The following is a 16,202-nucleotide window of genomic DNA, read 5'->3' on the forward strand; positions in this document are numbered from 1 at the left end:
GCACAAAAATCAGATTGATTGTCAATAGATTGACCGTTGATGTTGTGTCTTCTTTCAGTTATTTAACTGTTCAGTATTAATTATTATGCATCTGTTGGTAATAAGTAGCGAAATGACGTTCTAGTGCTTAACTCCATTCATACAAGTGCAATAATTAGTTATTCTAGTGGAATAAGGTTAAATTGACATTGTTTTTATTTCTCTTATTTTAGAAAGTGTTGTTGGCTGTGGTTTGTTTGCCCAGGTGGTTTTATTCTGTTTTGTTTCCCTGTCTTTGGACTCTAACATAAAGTCCCAGTAGATTGGATCCCTCGGGTCGCTGTAGGAGAAGGAGGCGGGGCACAGTCTCCCGGGAGAGGAGTGAGAGAGAGTAGAAGAGTGATAATAAAGCTTTTGGCTGGTGTTTAACTGGATGAACCGTGTGAGTCGTTGATTTTCTAATCAAACCAAGCTAGGCAAAGCTAACAGTCCGTTACAGCACTGATCAGGATCAGCGCTCCTAAATCCCGGGACCTGCTTTTGGACGGCCTGTTCCCAGTTACAGCCATAGTCCCGTTAAAACCTCCCGCTACCGCGAGATATGTGTTGGGTCCCTTGGGACCCGCGGAATCCCAAGCCCAATTCAGTCTTCTACTTTGTTGGACTGATATTTATGTTCGAACATATATCATAATTATCTTAGTAGTTTATGTAATGTCATAAAATGTAATCATCCATTCTTCTATGTTTTCAAGGTGCAGCAGGGTAAATAAGGAAGCCCAGTCATCCATCCCCCAAAACACACCCTTCAGGTTTTTAGAACTCCTGATGTCCCTCTAAGAATGACTCATTTAAGTCATTTGAATCCATGCAAACCTCAAAGCTACAGTACATGCAAACAAAGCTCATGACCATAGTTGTATAGCTAAAATTGTAATGTAGACTGACTAGTTCTCTCACTCTGATAGCTGCCTAATGATGCCTTTAAAGCAGCCGTTCTCGCCATTTTTGGTTCACTAGAAAGGCCAACGGATAAAATGTACCCGCCTGGCATTTTCAAATGCATGTACATTCCTTTCCATTGCATTCCATGTCATTTACCTAACGCTTCTATCCATAGCGACTTCCAATGGCGTGTTTTTAACCTTGAAGGTACAAACTCCAGACAGCAAGTAGGGAGTGCAAATACATTAGCTTTAAATAAGCAAAACTACAAAGAGACCTGTGAAAGTGCAATTGTAAGTTTGTATTTATTTTTTATTATCCAAGGGGCAGTCAGAAAAGATGTGTTGTAGCCTGCGGAGGAGGTGTGAATGGGGAGCTCATTCCACCATTTGGGAGCCAGGACAGCGAAAAGTCGGGATTTCGTTGAGTTTTTAGTTCTCCCACACTGTGAGGGGGCAGCAAGCAGGTTGGGTGATGCAAAGCGGAGTGGGGGGGTTGTGGTATAGAGTTTGACCATGTCCTGGATGAAGCAGGTTGGCTGATGCAGAGCGGAGTGGGGATTAGGGTTAGGCTGTCCAGTTGGCAGACATCATCTGCTTCATCTTCCAGATGTCCTTACAGCTGCACATGGTTCCTCGTCTTTGGAAAGACTCAATAATTGTTCTTGTGCCTAAGATTAAAACTCCTAAGACCCCCAATGTCTTAAGACCAGTGGCACTTACATCTCTCGTCATGAAAATGTTTGAAAGGCTAGTGAAAGATGCACTTTTGGAGACTGTCCAGGATAAGTTCAACCCTCTCCAGTTCGGCTACAGGTCGGGCAGAGGTGTGGATGACGCAGGAGGGATGCTTCGAAGTAGGGCTGCACAATTAATCAAATTTTAATCGCGATCACGATTTTGACTTCCCCCGATCAAATTTGCGTGATCGAGCGATTATTTTTTTTAAGCGTCATTTCATAGAATGCTCTGGGTTTTTTGCAAAGCCCATCTACCGCTACTACCGTCTGCTCATGAGCCAGTCAGAGTAGTTCCCTGTACAGTGCAGCTTAGTTTCTAGATGGAGACAGTCCCAGAGGACAGAGGGACGGGAGGAAAACTCAACAGATAGCAGTCGGTTATACGTCGGTCTCAAGGTTTACCAGTTTACCAGTGAACGCAACATTTTGTCCCGTCTGTTGTTTTTCAGACAACAGCGGTGAGAAGTGCTAGTCGGTGCTATAGCGTCTGTTAGCTTTAGCTCTCTAGGACGCACCGGTGCTAGTAGCGTCTGTTAGCTGTTAGCTCCTCTAGGACGCAACGGTGCTAGTAGCGTCTGTTAGCTGTTAGCTAGTAGCGTCTATAGCGGTTAGCTCCTCTAGACGCACCGGTGCAATGTTCTTGCATCCGCTGCATGTTGTTTAATATGGATATGGTTTAATTTTGCGTTACATGACCAAATTCTACGTGTAAAGCCGTGCCTGTGTTGGATCTCTCCTCTACTCTCTCTCCTCTTACTCCGCACCCGGCCACACGCGCCGGTCCACACTTCGACATTTGTCCACAGCTTTAATTTTTTATTAACAAGCTTATATTGTTAAGTATGGGGCAAACCTGTATTTGTACCAGTGTTTCCATGGTAACTCGCTTCGCGGCCGCCACGGTGAAAAACACCGAAGAAGTTATTGAAGAAACACTTCAGTTGGTAGAGTAACAGCGGGAGACGGAGCTGCTGGACCTACCTGGACCTGGACCTGGACCTGGACCTGGGCCAGAGATGTGACCCGTGGCCAGAATATCATAGTTCATAAAAATGCAGCGCAGTGACATAGAGACGTTTCATACACACGACGTGTGTATCCGCCGATCAACCCGTGCTGGACCTGTTCAATTCACCGTCTCTCTGGGGTAGCGTCCATCACACTCCCTCTCCAGTTTAAAATAGCCTACGTGACAATACAATTTGTTTTGGTTAAATCAACAAATAATCGTAATAATCGCAATCAAAATTTGGATCAAAATAATCGTGATTAGCATTTGCCATATCGTGCAGCCCTACTTCGAAGCATGGTTTATAAACATCTTGAGGAGGCCGGTCCCTAGTCCGTCTACTATTTATTGACTTCTCCTCCGCTTTAACTGGATTCAGCCCCATGTTTTAGCAACGGGTTGAAAACACTTATATATTGATACTGGTCTGATCTGCTGGCGGATGGATTGTTAACAGTGAGGTCACAACGGGTGGAGTGAACGGTGCTCTATCATGCCCTCTTATCTTCCACTCAGTCCCCCCAGGCTGTGTCCTCTCCCCTCTTTTTATTGTTTTATACACAATGAATGCCAAAGCCATCAGGAAGGGCCCCACATCATTACATTTGCGGATGATTCCGTCATTGTGTCCCTCCCCGCAGTGACGACTCTGAACACGTCCTTAGTCAATGATTTTACTGATTGGTGTAAATCCTGGTTTTTAAACATTATGTGGCTAAAACAAAGAGTGTGTGCATTGACCGGCGTAGACAAGTCTGTCCCGATGCAGAACCAATACATTCAAAGGTATCGGTCCCGCCGTTATCCCACTTGTTAATAATATCCTGTAAATTCTAATTAAATTCATATTGTAGTCCTATTGGGGTTGTGTTATGTGTATTTGTTGTTGTTTGGTGTAGATTGTGTTACTGCTGGCTGTAATCCAAATTGCCCCTTGGGGATGAAAACGTGACCTTGAACATGACACAGAGACCAGAAGGGGACGGACACCCGGCCAAAAATGGAACATCCGCGGATTTCTGGCATATAGACTATTGCTTGATGTTGGAGTTTGCCATATTATGCTTTCAGCATTTTTTCTTTTGAGCATTTTTAGCATACAGAAAGGAGAAATTTGTTTTGGACACTGGGGGAAATTGTTGCAAGAGTTACGAGAGAGACACACAATAGCACAGGGTTAAAACAATTAAAAGACAAATGTACAGTAACACATGGGCTACTCAAAAGCTGTGCTAATTATCTATACTTGTGCAAAATGTTGTCTCCAAAGCATATTGTAGACAGTAGTCTATTTCTCATTGTTTTGGATTGTTAAATAAGAAACATAACATCTGCATAAATTTCTAATTCAGTGTGGTAATGTTTTGATTATTTATTATTATTATTTAAAGGAAATTCTACAAATCAGAACAGAGGAATGATGATAAGTAAAAGACTAGATAATAACTAGATCATTAACTAACTAGATAATTGACAAATATACTAAATTAGTTAATATTCAACAGATTTATGATAGAAAATGTAACTTTTCCATCTACTTCACTCAGACACTTGTGTACACCTTACGGATCTGATGAGACGTTCTTTACCTGGTGGTTAGTGCCCTTCTTCTATCCTATCAGATGACAAAACACTCTGTTTAAACCAATAAGAGAAAAGCTACTAGTGAGCAACCGGCTCACTATAGCAATTGAGAGCTCTTTCAGACCACGATCTGTTAGCAATTACTTTTGCTTATGCATAAAAAGTCCCCTTCACGTTTTCAGAGTAACTTAAATCAAAGCACATAAACAGTTTTAACAACCTAAATATCACTGATCAATATCAGAGGTCTGCTGTGATTAATTGTGCTTGGTGGTTTGTCTTGCCTAGCATTAAGCTGAGAAGCAGAATATGTTTTGGGAGTCTACATCCACCGATGGACCAACTGAACATTGGCCAGTTGTTTGCAGTAGTGACAGGCCACAAAACCCACAGTTGACCACAACAGAGTTAGTGGTATTCACACTGTACTTATGAAAGTGCCGGCCAAATTCCACCTATTACACTCATGGTTGTGATAAAGAGAGTATACTGTCTCTTCTGTGGTGAAAACGTATAAGAACTCTAATTCCCAAAGATTGCTACATGGGTAAAAAAATCAGTGTTCTCATATATTTCATGATTTTATGATTATATCCACCACATGTCCTTGAGCAAGACACTGAACCCCAAGTTGCTCCTGTATGTAGCTCTCCACTGCCACTAATTCTTAGGATGGTTAAATGCAGAGATTGAATTTCACTACATTGTACTGTATGATTTTTATGTGACCAATAAAACAGTTTTTATTTTATTAATTACAGTCTTTTTGTAGTTGTGGGTAATTACATCGTTTACTCATGTTGTGTTCAATGTTATGTAATTTATCACCCATCATGCCATGCCCCTGAGAAAGACTCTGAACCCTCCTACTGTCCAGTGGACCTGCTGAAGGGTGATCAGCAGCAGAATGTAGGTGAACTCGCCAGTGGAAGAATGGTTTCAGTGACCTTCTTCCAGAGTCAATTAGTGAACTAAATCTGAAGTTGGTGGACAACAGCATAAAGCTCAGCTGCTTTGTTTTCTCAATAAATAAAGTGATGTAAGCGTACTTACTGCTGTTGGATGTAATGTGGACGTACAAACTGGGGGCCGGCCTGACCCTAGTTTCCTCTGGGCCATGCTGTCAGATGGAGCGGGCCCAGAGGGTAACCACTGGGAAAACGTGCTGAGGTATGGCCCGCTGGCACCACGTTGTGTCCATTAGAGTGTCCGTTGGAGTTAGCAGTGGTGTGCCCGTTTCCCGGCAGGGCTGGAAGGGTGTGTGGGCCTCGTCTTCTGCTCGCATGCCTTCCCCTTTGAGCCAGGCTTGCAGACGCAGAGCTGAGGCCTGAGGCCACATTCCTCCATTCTGGCATTGAGGGATGCTTGGCTACAACACAAACCCAGCCGAGGAGAGAGAGAGGAAGGAGAAACAGAGGGAGAATAACTGAGTGATGACAATAGAATACAAACAGTGAAATAGATGCAAGCATATGACAAATTGGACTTAACGTCTCATGATGTTAAATGCACCACAATGCTGATTGCACCTGTTTGTTTTGTGCATTGTAGTTAGATCTTTAGAGTTGCTTTCACCACTTTGACTCAGTTGGTGTAGGCTGGTAGAAAGTCAAACTGATTTGTTTGTATTGGTTTGTTTCTTTTTAAAAAGGAATTAAACGTAGCAGCCACAAAGTAGATATCCCACCCCCTACCCTCTGTTTTTTTTGCTCTTTTTGGTTTCTAACTTGTCAACATTATGATATGTTGGATCCAATTGCAGTCATGACCATATTGTTCATAATCAGTGGTTAAATTGGGATATTCGAGGAGGAGGAGCCCTGTCCAATGAGGCTTGGATTTGGGAATGGGTGGAGTGGTTCCACAGACCACACTGTCATGGGATTTTTCTTCAGCACAATTCCAATGAAAACTTAAGACGTAAGCTGAGGAAGTCACGGTTTCTGAGAGATGTTGCTGTTGAATTTCATGAATTTCTTCTTCTTTTTTTTGTGCTGTACCACTAACTAAGTCACCTCCATTGTATTCTCAATCTGATCTAAATGCCCATTCCTTTAGAGAAAAGAACAATTTTCTTTTGTTTATTTATTGTTATTATGGTCCAAAAGTTTACATCCATGAAGCAATGTAAAGTCCTTAAAAACAACACCCCAAATACATGCATATATTGAATGAACTGCCATAGGCAGACACTTTTCTTTTGTTTCTTGATTATTTGCATTTATTTTTGGTTCAGAAACTACAGATCTTTGAACTGAGGCAAATACGTATATTTAATTTATAGGCTTAGAACATACAACTAATGTTGCTTTATTTTTTTAATAATCTAGTTATAGATAGGTTGCATGATACAGTAATGTCACTACTCACTCCTTTCCAGTGGATTACATTTGGTCTGTGTGCAACAATCCTTGCGGTAATAGAGCTACTCTGTAAGATCACAACGCCACATCAGAGGTTCAAACAAGACATAAGTTATCACGGCTGCACCACATGCCTTCACTGTGCACAGCCCGTCTCACAATGTGGACACAGGTGGACTGTACTGCTGTGTAATGCCAGCAGACATTCAGTATCCGTCTTTTGGCGTGGGACAGCAATGGAAGACAGGTTGTTGGCAGCAGTAGGAGAGTGAGCTTTGACACGGTGAATTCAGGAGGCAACGCTCACTCGCACAATTTAACTCAAATCAGAATTACTGTAAACTGTGGACAGTGTGCAACAAAGGATCGCTATCACCTCACATCAGTTTTAGACAGGTAGCTAGCACTCACCTGTTAGTTTCTAGTGTAAATGAAAGACTTGAATTCACCCATGAAACACTTCATCTCATAATAGTATGATTTTGGCTAATTATTTCAAAAGATCTGAATGAGGACCTCCAGGTTTACTCCTTATCAGACGTGGCCCGTGTCAAGGTCAGGATGGTGATGAAAGTTCTAGACTTTTTATTAGGTTGCAGCGTCTAACACTTCCACATAAAGCAGTGGTGGTGTAACATTTAAGCTTAAGCTGTTTTCTCATTGGATGGACAGGATCTGACCAGCGTGTGTCGAGCACTGGCAATTCGTTCAGGCTTCCGTTTGGTTCCAACTGTTGGTTTAGTTTGTAAGAAAGACAGTGGGAACACAAAGCAGATGTGCTACATTCCTGCTAATGTACACATCTTGTCATATTTAGCTCTCGTGCCGATTCATACACGTTTGTATGTGCAGAGAACAGAAGATGCTGTATTTTCAGTTTTATAGCTGATTGTCTAACTTTGTTTACATGTTACTGATGGGTCTGGAGATGATGGGGGGTACTTTTGTTTTATTTATCTTTATAGAGAAAGCAGTTTATTGAAAACTGAATAAGTTAACCCTGAGATGAGGGAACTCTGGTTTTTCTGTTTCAGAAAGAGAGGTTAATCAAACCTGAGGGGGGGTACTCTCAGAGTCAGTTACTATGGTAACTCCAGCCCGTTTGGAAAGAGAGTACCTTAACCTCAGTACAGTTCTATGGTAACTGAGTCTGTGAACCTAACCTGGTCAGGAGCAGGTTTTATTCTCTCAGTCTCCTCCCTCTGACTCAGCTCCTCTTTCATTTCCTCATTCATTCATTCTTCATTTCATTCAGTCTGTATCAGTCCCCTCCCTCTGACTCAGCTCTCTTCATTTCCTATTCATTCATTCATCATTCATTCATTCATTCGTCTGTATCAGTCCCCCTCCCTCTGACTCAGCTCCTCGTTTCATTTCCCATTCATTCATTCATTCTCATTCATTCATTCATTCATCAGTCTGTATCACGTCTCCTCCCTCTGACTCAGCTCTCTTTCATTTCCCTCATTCATTTCATTCATCAGTCCTTCAGTCTGTATCAGTCTCCTCCCTCTGACTCAGCAACTCTTTCATTTCCTCATTCATTCATTCATTCCATTCATTCAGTATCAGGCCCCACTGTAGCACAACTTTGTTGTCTGCATGACTAAAGAAACCATATTAGTTTATTAACTGTGTTAGGCAGACTATAAAACTTTTTATTGTCTAACATGGCATTTCCTTTTCTTGACGATCCCGTTATAAGAAGCTGTATTCCTTCCCAGGAAGTTAAACTTATGTTGGAAGTGAGATTGAGGCCCCGACTATAGATGTGTTTTCAATTCCAGATAAAATACCTATTTGAATGGTATGGTTTTTTCTTCCCATTCTATCAGTTTGTATCCTACATAACCTTATCTGTCCTCATATCACTAACCACCCATCCTGTGTTCTTCCCATTCTATCAATTATGTATCCTACATAACCTTATCTGTCCCCTCATATCCACTAACATCACCCATCGTGTTCTTCCCTATCAGTTGTGTATCCTACATAACCTTATCTTTCCTCATATCACTAACGTCACACATCATTTTCTTTAACGGCAGTTTTCTTTTACAACATTGGTGATGCGGAGCATATTAGTACAGCCACTGTATAGCAAAGCTCTGTTAGAAGAGTGTGACTCGCTCTGAAAGGTTTTTTGTGCATTTTTGTAGTGTTCCCTGGACACCAACCAGTAAGATACATTACAATAAATAAATGATTCCATCCATCTCATCCATCTTCATCCGCTATATCCGTATCGGTCGCGGGGCAGCACTCCAGTAGGGGACCCCAACTTCCCTTTCCCGAGCCACTAATAATATGGTAAATCATAATTATGATGATGATGGTTATGCAGCCTCAGATGGTTATATATTTTACTTTTTCGCCAGCCGGACTGCACCTAAATTAATTGTTAAGTGTAGCCTCCTACCAGTTTCCATTCATCACCAATATTATAGGTTTACCTGTGATTAAACTGTGATTAATATCACTATTTTAGAGCTTACGCATTGACTCAAGCAGCAATTTTCTTCCACACCCAATTATCGCTATTTTGCAGCAGCGCGTGTGTTGCTTTTTTTTAACTAATATATGTTCAAACTCGCTGTATGTGGGCATGAGTATTCCCCGAGCAGTTAGTTTGTGGTTGTTACCATGGTGAATTGTAGTATCATGGCTCCATTCATGCTGCCTTTTTATTGAGGTGGTGCACATACTTAACTCTGAGTCAACCTACTCAGAGTTATTGAACCAATCAGCTGTTCTGAACCTCGGTAAAATGACTCAGAGTTCAGAGTTTGTTAACCCTCCTTCCTGAAAGGGCCCCCAGGCTGCTGCAGCCAGCTCAGGGGAGAGACTGGATCCACGAGGTGGTACAGCCTGAGACATCAACAATACAAAAAAAATGCCTTCAGCATATTTGTTTTGTCTTTTCCCTCCATTGTAACAACTGTACCAAATGTGGGTTGTCTGAACCAAGGTATGAAACCGAACTGGACTTCTGTACCGTTCCCCCCCTAGGCTTGGTATACAACATCAGGAAATGTAAATGACTAATGACCTGAAATAGCCAAAACATAAAGGTAGCTGTCAAGTGACTTAAACATTGGGGCTGTATTTCCAATAATTAATTATTTAGACTAATTTAACTGACTGACCAATCCGCTATCAATAGTTAATTACTAATACAGTTTTGAATGTGTGTGTGTTTGTGTGTGTGTGTGTGTGTGTGTGTGTGTGTGTGTGTGTGTGTTGTGTGTGTGTGTGTGTGTGTGTGTCGGGGCATTTATCAACTACAAAGCCTGTATCCCAGACAATATGGCACACATTAACGTACTGTACTCCAACACACCATGCATGCTTATATATGTTTGGATAAAGCATACAAGGAAAGATGATAGCAATAAAACACACACACACACACACACACACACCACACACACACAACACACACACACACACACACACACACACACACACATCTGGACCGTCCTCTTCCTTCCTCAATCTAAACTCCCCTTTCTCACCAGTAATCGTACTAACCAATGATACTAAACCCAAGTCCTAACAATTTGAAGTGTGTGTGTGTGTGTGTGTGTGTGTGTGTGTTTGTGTGTGTAGTTAGTGGGATAAATGACTCAGAAAGAGGCCCTCTGGTTCTCCCCAGGTCCCTGAGGGTGGTCACCTCTCACTAACTTGTTGGTCTAATTAGTGGCTGTTGAGATTTTGTAAAATGTTATGATAGGAAAACGAAAAATGGCTGATGAAAACTGCTGGCATAGAAAGTTACCTCCCTCTGCGTTGTCACCTTTCACAAGACATGTATCAATGTACTGAGTCTATTATTCCACTGAATCCGTTCTAGTCTGTAAGCAGTCTCCTCCTCATATACCGTATGATGCCGTTTCTTGATGAATTAGAAACCTAAAGGTCTCAGTATGTATAAACAAAGTGTTTTGTCGGTATGTGAGTCAGTGTTCTATATTTGAGCTTCCAGCCCACAAGGTTATAATGCTCCATTGCAAGCTAGTAATGCAACTACAATCCGACTTCGGCGCTGGACGGAGGAATGCCTGAATGGCCAGCCGCAGCGAGCCCACTTAAATAACTGGGGTACCAGCACAAATCATCTTCACATCTAAACCCAAGGGCTTGCACATTAATCAAATTTTTTTAAAAGCGTCATTTCATAGAACGCTCTTGGTTTTTTGCAAAGCAGCACATACAACAACTCACCAGATGCGTCAGTTAACGTCGGTCTCAAGGTTCCCAGTTTACCATAAACGCAACATTTGTCCCGTCGTTGTTTTTTTTCAGACAACAGCCATGACCGGTGCTATGTACGCTATTAGCTTAGCTAGTAGCATCTGTTGCTGTTAGTCCTCTAGGACGCACCGTGCTAATGTCCTCTCATCCCCTGCAATGCTGTTTATATGATACGTTAATTTTTGCGTTACTATGACACATTTCGTTGTAAAACCGTGCCTGTGTGGAGCTCTCCTCTACTCTCTCTCCTCTTACTCTCCACGCAGCCCGGCACACAGACGTTTCATACACACAACGTGTGCATCCGCATTCGACCCGTGCTGGAACCCCGTTCATAATGACCACCGTCTCTCTGGGAGTAGCGTCCATCACACTCCCTCTCCAGTTATAAATGCCTATGTGACTAACATTTGTTTTTGTGTTAAATCAACACTATCGGAGAATAATCGCGATCAAAATTTTGATCAAAAACGTGATTATCATTTTGGCCATAATCGTGCGCCCTATAAACCCTTCTTCCGTACCGTCACCTTTACCTTGCAGAACAGTGAGAATGCGTAACAGATTTTGATAGACATCTGGCATTTTTGCAACACAATCACTTGAATCAACATCAGCAAAACCTCTACACTTGGTGGTTGTGTTTGCAGTTCACAGTTTAAAAACAAACATGGTTACACTCACTATATTTTTCAATACAACATCTGATCAGGCCATGTTACATTAGCTGTCAGTGTGCATACTCACTGGTGCAATGTGATACTGAGCTCAATCTCAGCATGCACATTCACAGTTTCCCTAGCCGAGCACGTCCCTGTTGCACTGGAATCTTAGTGCTGTAGTGCTCAAGGGCCTTCGACCAACGGCGGCTCTGAAACCCTATGTTTCAACGGTTGCACCGCAGCATCATGCGCCCTGCACTCAGCGTTAAACCTGGTGGAACTTTAGGCTGGCGCTGTTATGTACCTGAACCCAGCCAAGCACAAACCCTGCTGGACCTGAAAGGCCCTTAACGAGTCAGTATTAAGGAATGTGTTTGTACCATTCACACCTGTCTTATTAATTGACTTTAAACCATGTTGCATGTTTTTTGTGGGCATTTTTATTTGACAAAAAGAGTTGGCAGCATGATGTACGCAGCTAATGTGACGCTTCCTCCATTTTGGACTCTCCAGAGCTCCATTATCTCAAAGGTCATGAATCGGAGAGTTATCTCATGTTTTTCTGTTCAAAGCCGTTTCCAGTCAGCCAACAGCACAAATCTTTCTGTTTACCAAATTTGAACTATGTAAAATTACAGCATTGGTTTACTTTTACCTACTCTGCAAGTGACTGGTAATTGTGGTGGTTTCTACTGGCATACATTTTAGTTGTTACAAACGATGGCTCTGGCTCTAACTATATACTATTTGCCTGAGAAGGATATGTTTTTAATACATCCAATATGTACATGTGATTTAACAGACTATATAGCATGGAAATGCTCAAATTCCGGGAATTAACACACAATAAAGCAACACCAGTCCAGAAAAGTATGTATCCCTACTTTCAACATCTCATGTTGGTTGCGTTTCACCCGTTATTAAATTAACCCCACAGTTACCGTTTCTTGCTTTTTTTGTGGCAACTAGCGTAACTAGTCTTCATTTCCTCTTTCTGGCCGGGACCTAGGCGGCCATCTGTTCCTGTGAATCTCTCTCTCTCTCTCTCCTTTCTCCTCGCTCTCTCTCTCTCTGTCTGTTTATTAAGTAATCATATAAAAGCTCTGTTGACAAGGTGATGGATTAAGTGATGGCAATTTACTTGTTAGCTGGGGACAAGAAAGAGATCATTCTTGATGATGTCCTTGTTCTTAATGGAGCCATGCTGGACCCCCCATACTCACACTGAGTCTGCAAGAGTTAAACATATTTTGGGTGTGTGAGTGAGTGTGTTGGTTGTTACATGTGGTAAGGATCCACGGTGAGAAGCAAAAACTGGAGCATAAGATTTTCTTTGTGTCCCTCCCTTGGTGCAAACCTGAAAATTCCAAAGTGAGGGAAAAAAATTGCTCTGACTTTAGAGGTAACGGACAGATGTTCACTAAATCAGGAAAGGTAGCGGGTGAAAGACATGACATCGATCATATGAGTTTAAATTCCACATTATCTGAGTCACTGCCTCCAAGTTCAGATTAGCTCCTGATTAAGACTTGAGAATCCATGGCCCTTACTAATGCTCTGAGAGAGATAGACATATTTCCACGGGCCAGCAATGACGTTATAGAACACCATATCATCAAAAACGGATTTCACCCAGAAGCCGGGGTTCATGTCCCGCGTGAAGCAAAGTCAACTTTATTTGAACTTACTTGTGTTACGTAAGTTTCAATGCCACATATGCAAGTTAGTAACACTAACACGTCTTTTCGTTTTGTTTGCATAAACAGCTTGTGCCATGCAGGGGCTGAGCAGGCGCACACATGGCTCATGTTGCTGCAATCGTAGGAAATAGCACAAAAAATAGTGCATAGGAACCTTTTTTCATATAAAGCGTTGTATGAACAAAAGTACGTTGAACCAGGTATATGACCAGGTTTTCCCTGCTGACCCCCCATGCCAACTCCCTCAACCGCCGCTGTGCATGACGTATGTACCCTGTCAGCTTTAAATTCTCATTACAGTTTACAACAAGTTTAGTTTTGTAGCTCTGGCCATCCCTTCTGACTATTGACTAAACACTGTACTAGCCATAGATATCCCTGAGATCTTAAAATGTCCATTCAACAATCATACCAATAATTACCCTCAGTGCCTATAAACACTACAATAATTCATAAAAGCACAATTTCATCACTATTTTACCTTATAAAAAACAAAATAAAGACCAAGTTTGATGCTGCCTGCTGACTGTTAGTAGGGAGTTGTGTGGGGTTTATGGAGAAAGGGTTTCTGTTTTTTTTTTCTGATGTCCTCTCTGTGCATCTACTCTCATGTCCTGTATTTATACCGAGTTTCCTGATGCAGAAACTTAACTTGTTGCCCTCGCTTAGTGTTGGTTGTGTTAGCAAAAAGTTATGATCACAACGTACAAATGCATGTTCACAGCTCTCCATATACATATTTTATTAACTGTTTCTTTCCTGTTGCTCTGTTCTCTCTTCTTAATAAGTTGGACTAACGTGGCCGTTTGTTGCTCGTGTCTGTTTGCCAGTCACTGAGTTTCTGCGATCCCCAGCATTTACCTTGCTGACCGACCTTGACACTAGAAGCAGGAGGTTGCACAGTCTGCTTCACAATGACGCTTGAGCTTGACGTTTCTCATGACGCTGTTCTAACAGGAAATGATATGAAGCTGCCTGGAAAAACTCAGTGTAAAGCACAGTGTTTGGTTGTTGTTTTATTTTAATAATATATATATATTATAATTTTAGGGCTGTCAACTAATATTCCTTTTTTCTTTTACCTGTGATTAACATGTGTGTTCTGCTGATTTGGTAAAAAAACTAAGAAAATGAAGCTCTGTGAGCAGAAATAGATCGATAGGTCTTTTGAGTTCCAAAGCTCTTCCAGATGGTTAGTTATCTGCATGTAGTGTGGATGTGAACTGAGTTACCTCCAGATGTATGTCTAGTCTCAGTGTTAAAAACTTTAAAATGTCCCTTTTAAAATACATTTACAACAGAAAAATGTGCAATTAATTTTGCGGTTAATCGCAAGATTACAATGGAAATCATATCACGTCCATTATGTAGGTGCATGCCTCCCTTTGTGCGCAGCAAGCGGCAGGGCAAACTCAGGGCAAACAATATCTAGATCAACCCACAGTACATTTCCAGGATAATGGTCCCTCACCTTCTTCTCTCGGTGTGTCTCCGTTCTCAACGCTGTTCATACTTTGAGCAGTGAGCTACACGCTGAAGAACTTGTGCACGTGCAACAAAGGAGGCCTGCTTGGTTCTTTCTCAGGAATCGCTGTATAGATTATATAAGAATACTTTTATGGCATTTTTTATCTTAATGGGATCTTTTGGGACTGATTGGTGGAACTGATGTGGACCAAGTACACAAGATACCTGGTAAGCGCCAATGAGGTTTAATCATGATTGATTGATTTTATTTGACCACTTAATATAAAATATGAATTTCCATACAGGTTTAGTGTCTTGACGGAGAACAGTGAAGTAGGGATTTGATTGCCGGGCCTATTTGTCCGACTTAATTAACACCCATCCGATCGAGTGATATCTATGAAAACTGATGTATTATCTACCCAGTCAACTCTGAATTTTCTCACATGCACAGCGCCGTGAAGGAATATCTCTGAGATTAGGCTAGACTGTGTTCTGCGCATTTACAGAAATGTATTCAATAGCAGGGAAAGGACCCCCCCGCTGTTCTAAAGCGTTCTGTCCTGCATGTGGTGTCTGCTGATGTGCAGGTTACCTTCCCCCCAAACACACATTATACGGATACGTCTGGGCTTTATAATATAGATAGCCTGTCTATGAGAGGAGTCCCGCTCGGTCTGCCTGTCTGCTTGCTTGTGCGGTTGCGTGTGTGGTTCTGAAAAGTTCTGAATTCAGGAATTGTTTGTGTGTTTATTCAACGTCAAAACAGCCCAAAGTAGTGCTACTTGGGACATTTTTGTGGGTCTGGAGGTGTTTTCACATTTTAGCTGCCAAGCTCTCACTGCGGCAAAAGTCAATGGGATAATGGGTAACAAGTTTAGGTTATAGCGAGATGAAGACAAATAAAAAAATGGCCAAAGGTAAAAACTAATAGTTTTGTAGATATGCACATGATCTATAAGACTACATAAAATAATTAGGTAAAACACAATATAGGCTGTTGATCTACTTGAGCACATTACCTGTGACCACCTCATTTTCCTGTTCTCCACCTTAAACATGACTGAGCCCTCTGACATGGAAGATCTCTGAGAGAGAAGTGGACTCTGCATCCTCAGGCTTAAGCGTGGAATATGAATACATTTCCACCCCTATTGTGTAGTCACAACAGATTTGGAAATGATATACATAAATCCTTTTGTGTTCTGTAGAATATTGGAGCTATGATGATAAAGCACAATACACTTTGAAATACCAACAAACCCTACAGCAGAAAGAAAGTCAAGGCTGTATTGATTTGTAATTTTTTAAATATACACAACAAGGAGCCAACATTGACATAAACTATTTGTGAGAAATAAACGTCAAAATAAAACAGTGAAAAAGTGCTGTTGTGTTGAAAGGAAGTTTAGTGTAGACTTACGCTGTGTGCACCCTGCGAGCCCTGAGCTTTAAGGTGTGGTCCATCCATGGACCAGCACTGGGGGCACACTCCAACAA

At 41.7% G+C, this 16,202-nt stretch overlaps 1 protein-coding gene across 1 annotated transcript in view; it reads right to left on the bottom strand.

Moving 5' to 3' along the window:
- ltbp1 (latent transforming growth factor beta binding protein 1) overlaps nt 1–16,202 on the bottom strand; it is a 167,962-nt gene that overhangs the window by 134,184 nt on the left and 17,576 nt on the right. Inside the window, exon 4 of the mRNA XM_032541703.1 lies at nt 5,310–5,322. Coding sequence (XP_032397594.1) covers nt 5,310–5,322 — 13 coding nt within the window. The remainder of the gene's footprint in view (nt 1–5,309; nt 5,323–16,202) is intronic.

This window comes from Etheostoma spectabile, chromosome 17 (assembly GCF_008692095.1).
Source record: "Etheostoma spectabile isolate EspeVRDwgs_2016 chromosome 17, UIUC_Espe_1.0, whole genome shotgun sequence".
Classification (NCBI taxonomy): domain Eukaryota; kingdom Metazoa; phylum Chordata; class Actinopteri; order Perciformes; family Percidae; genus Etheostoma; species Etheostoma spectabile.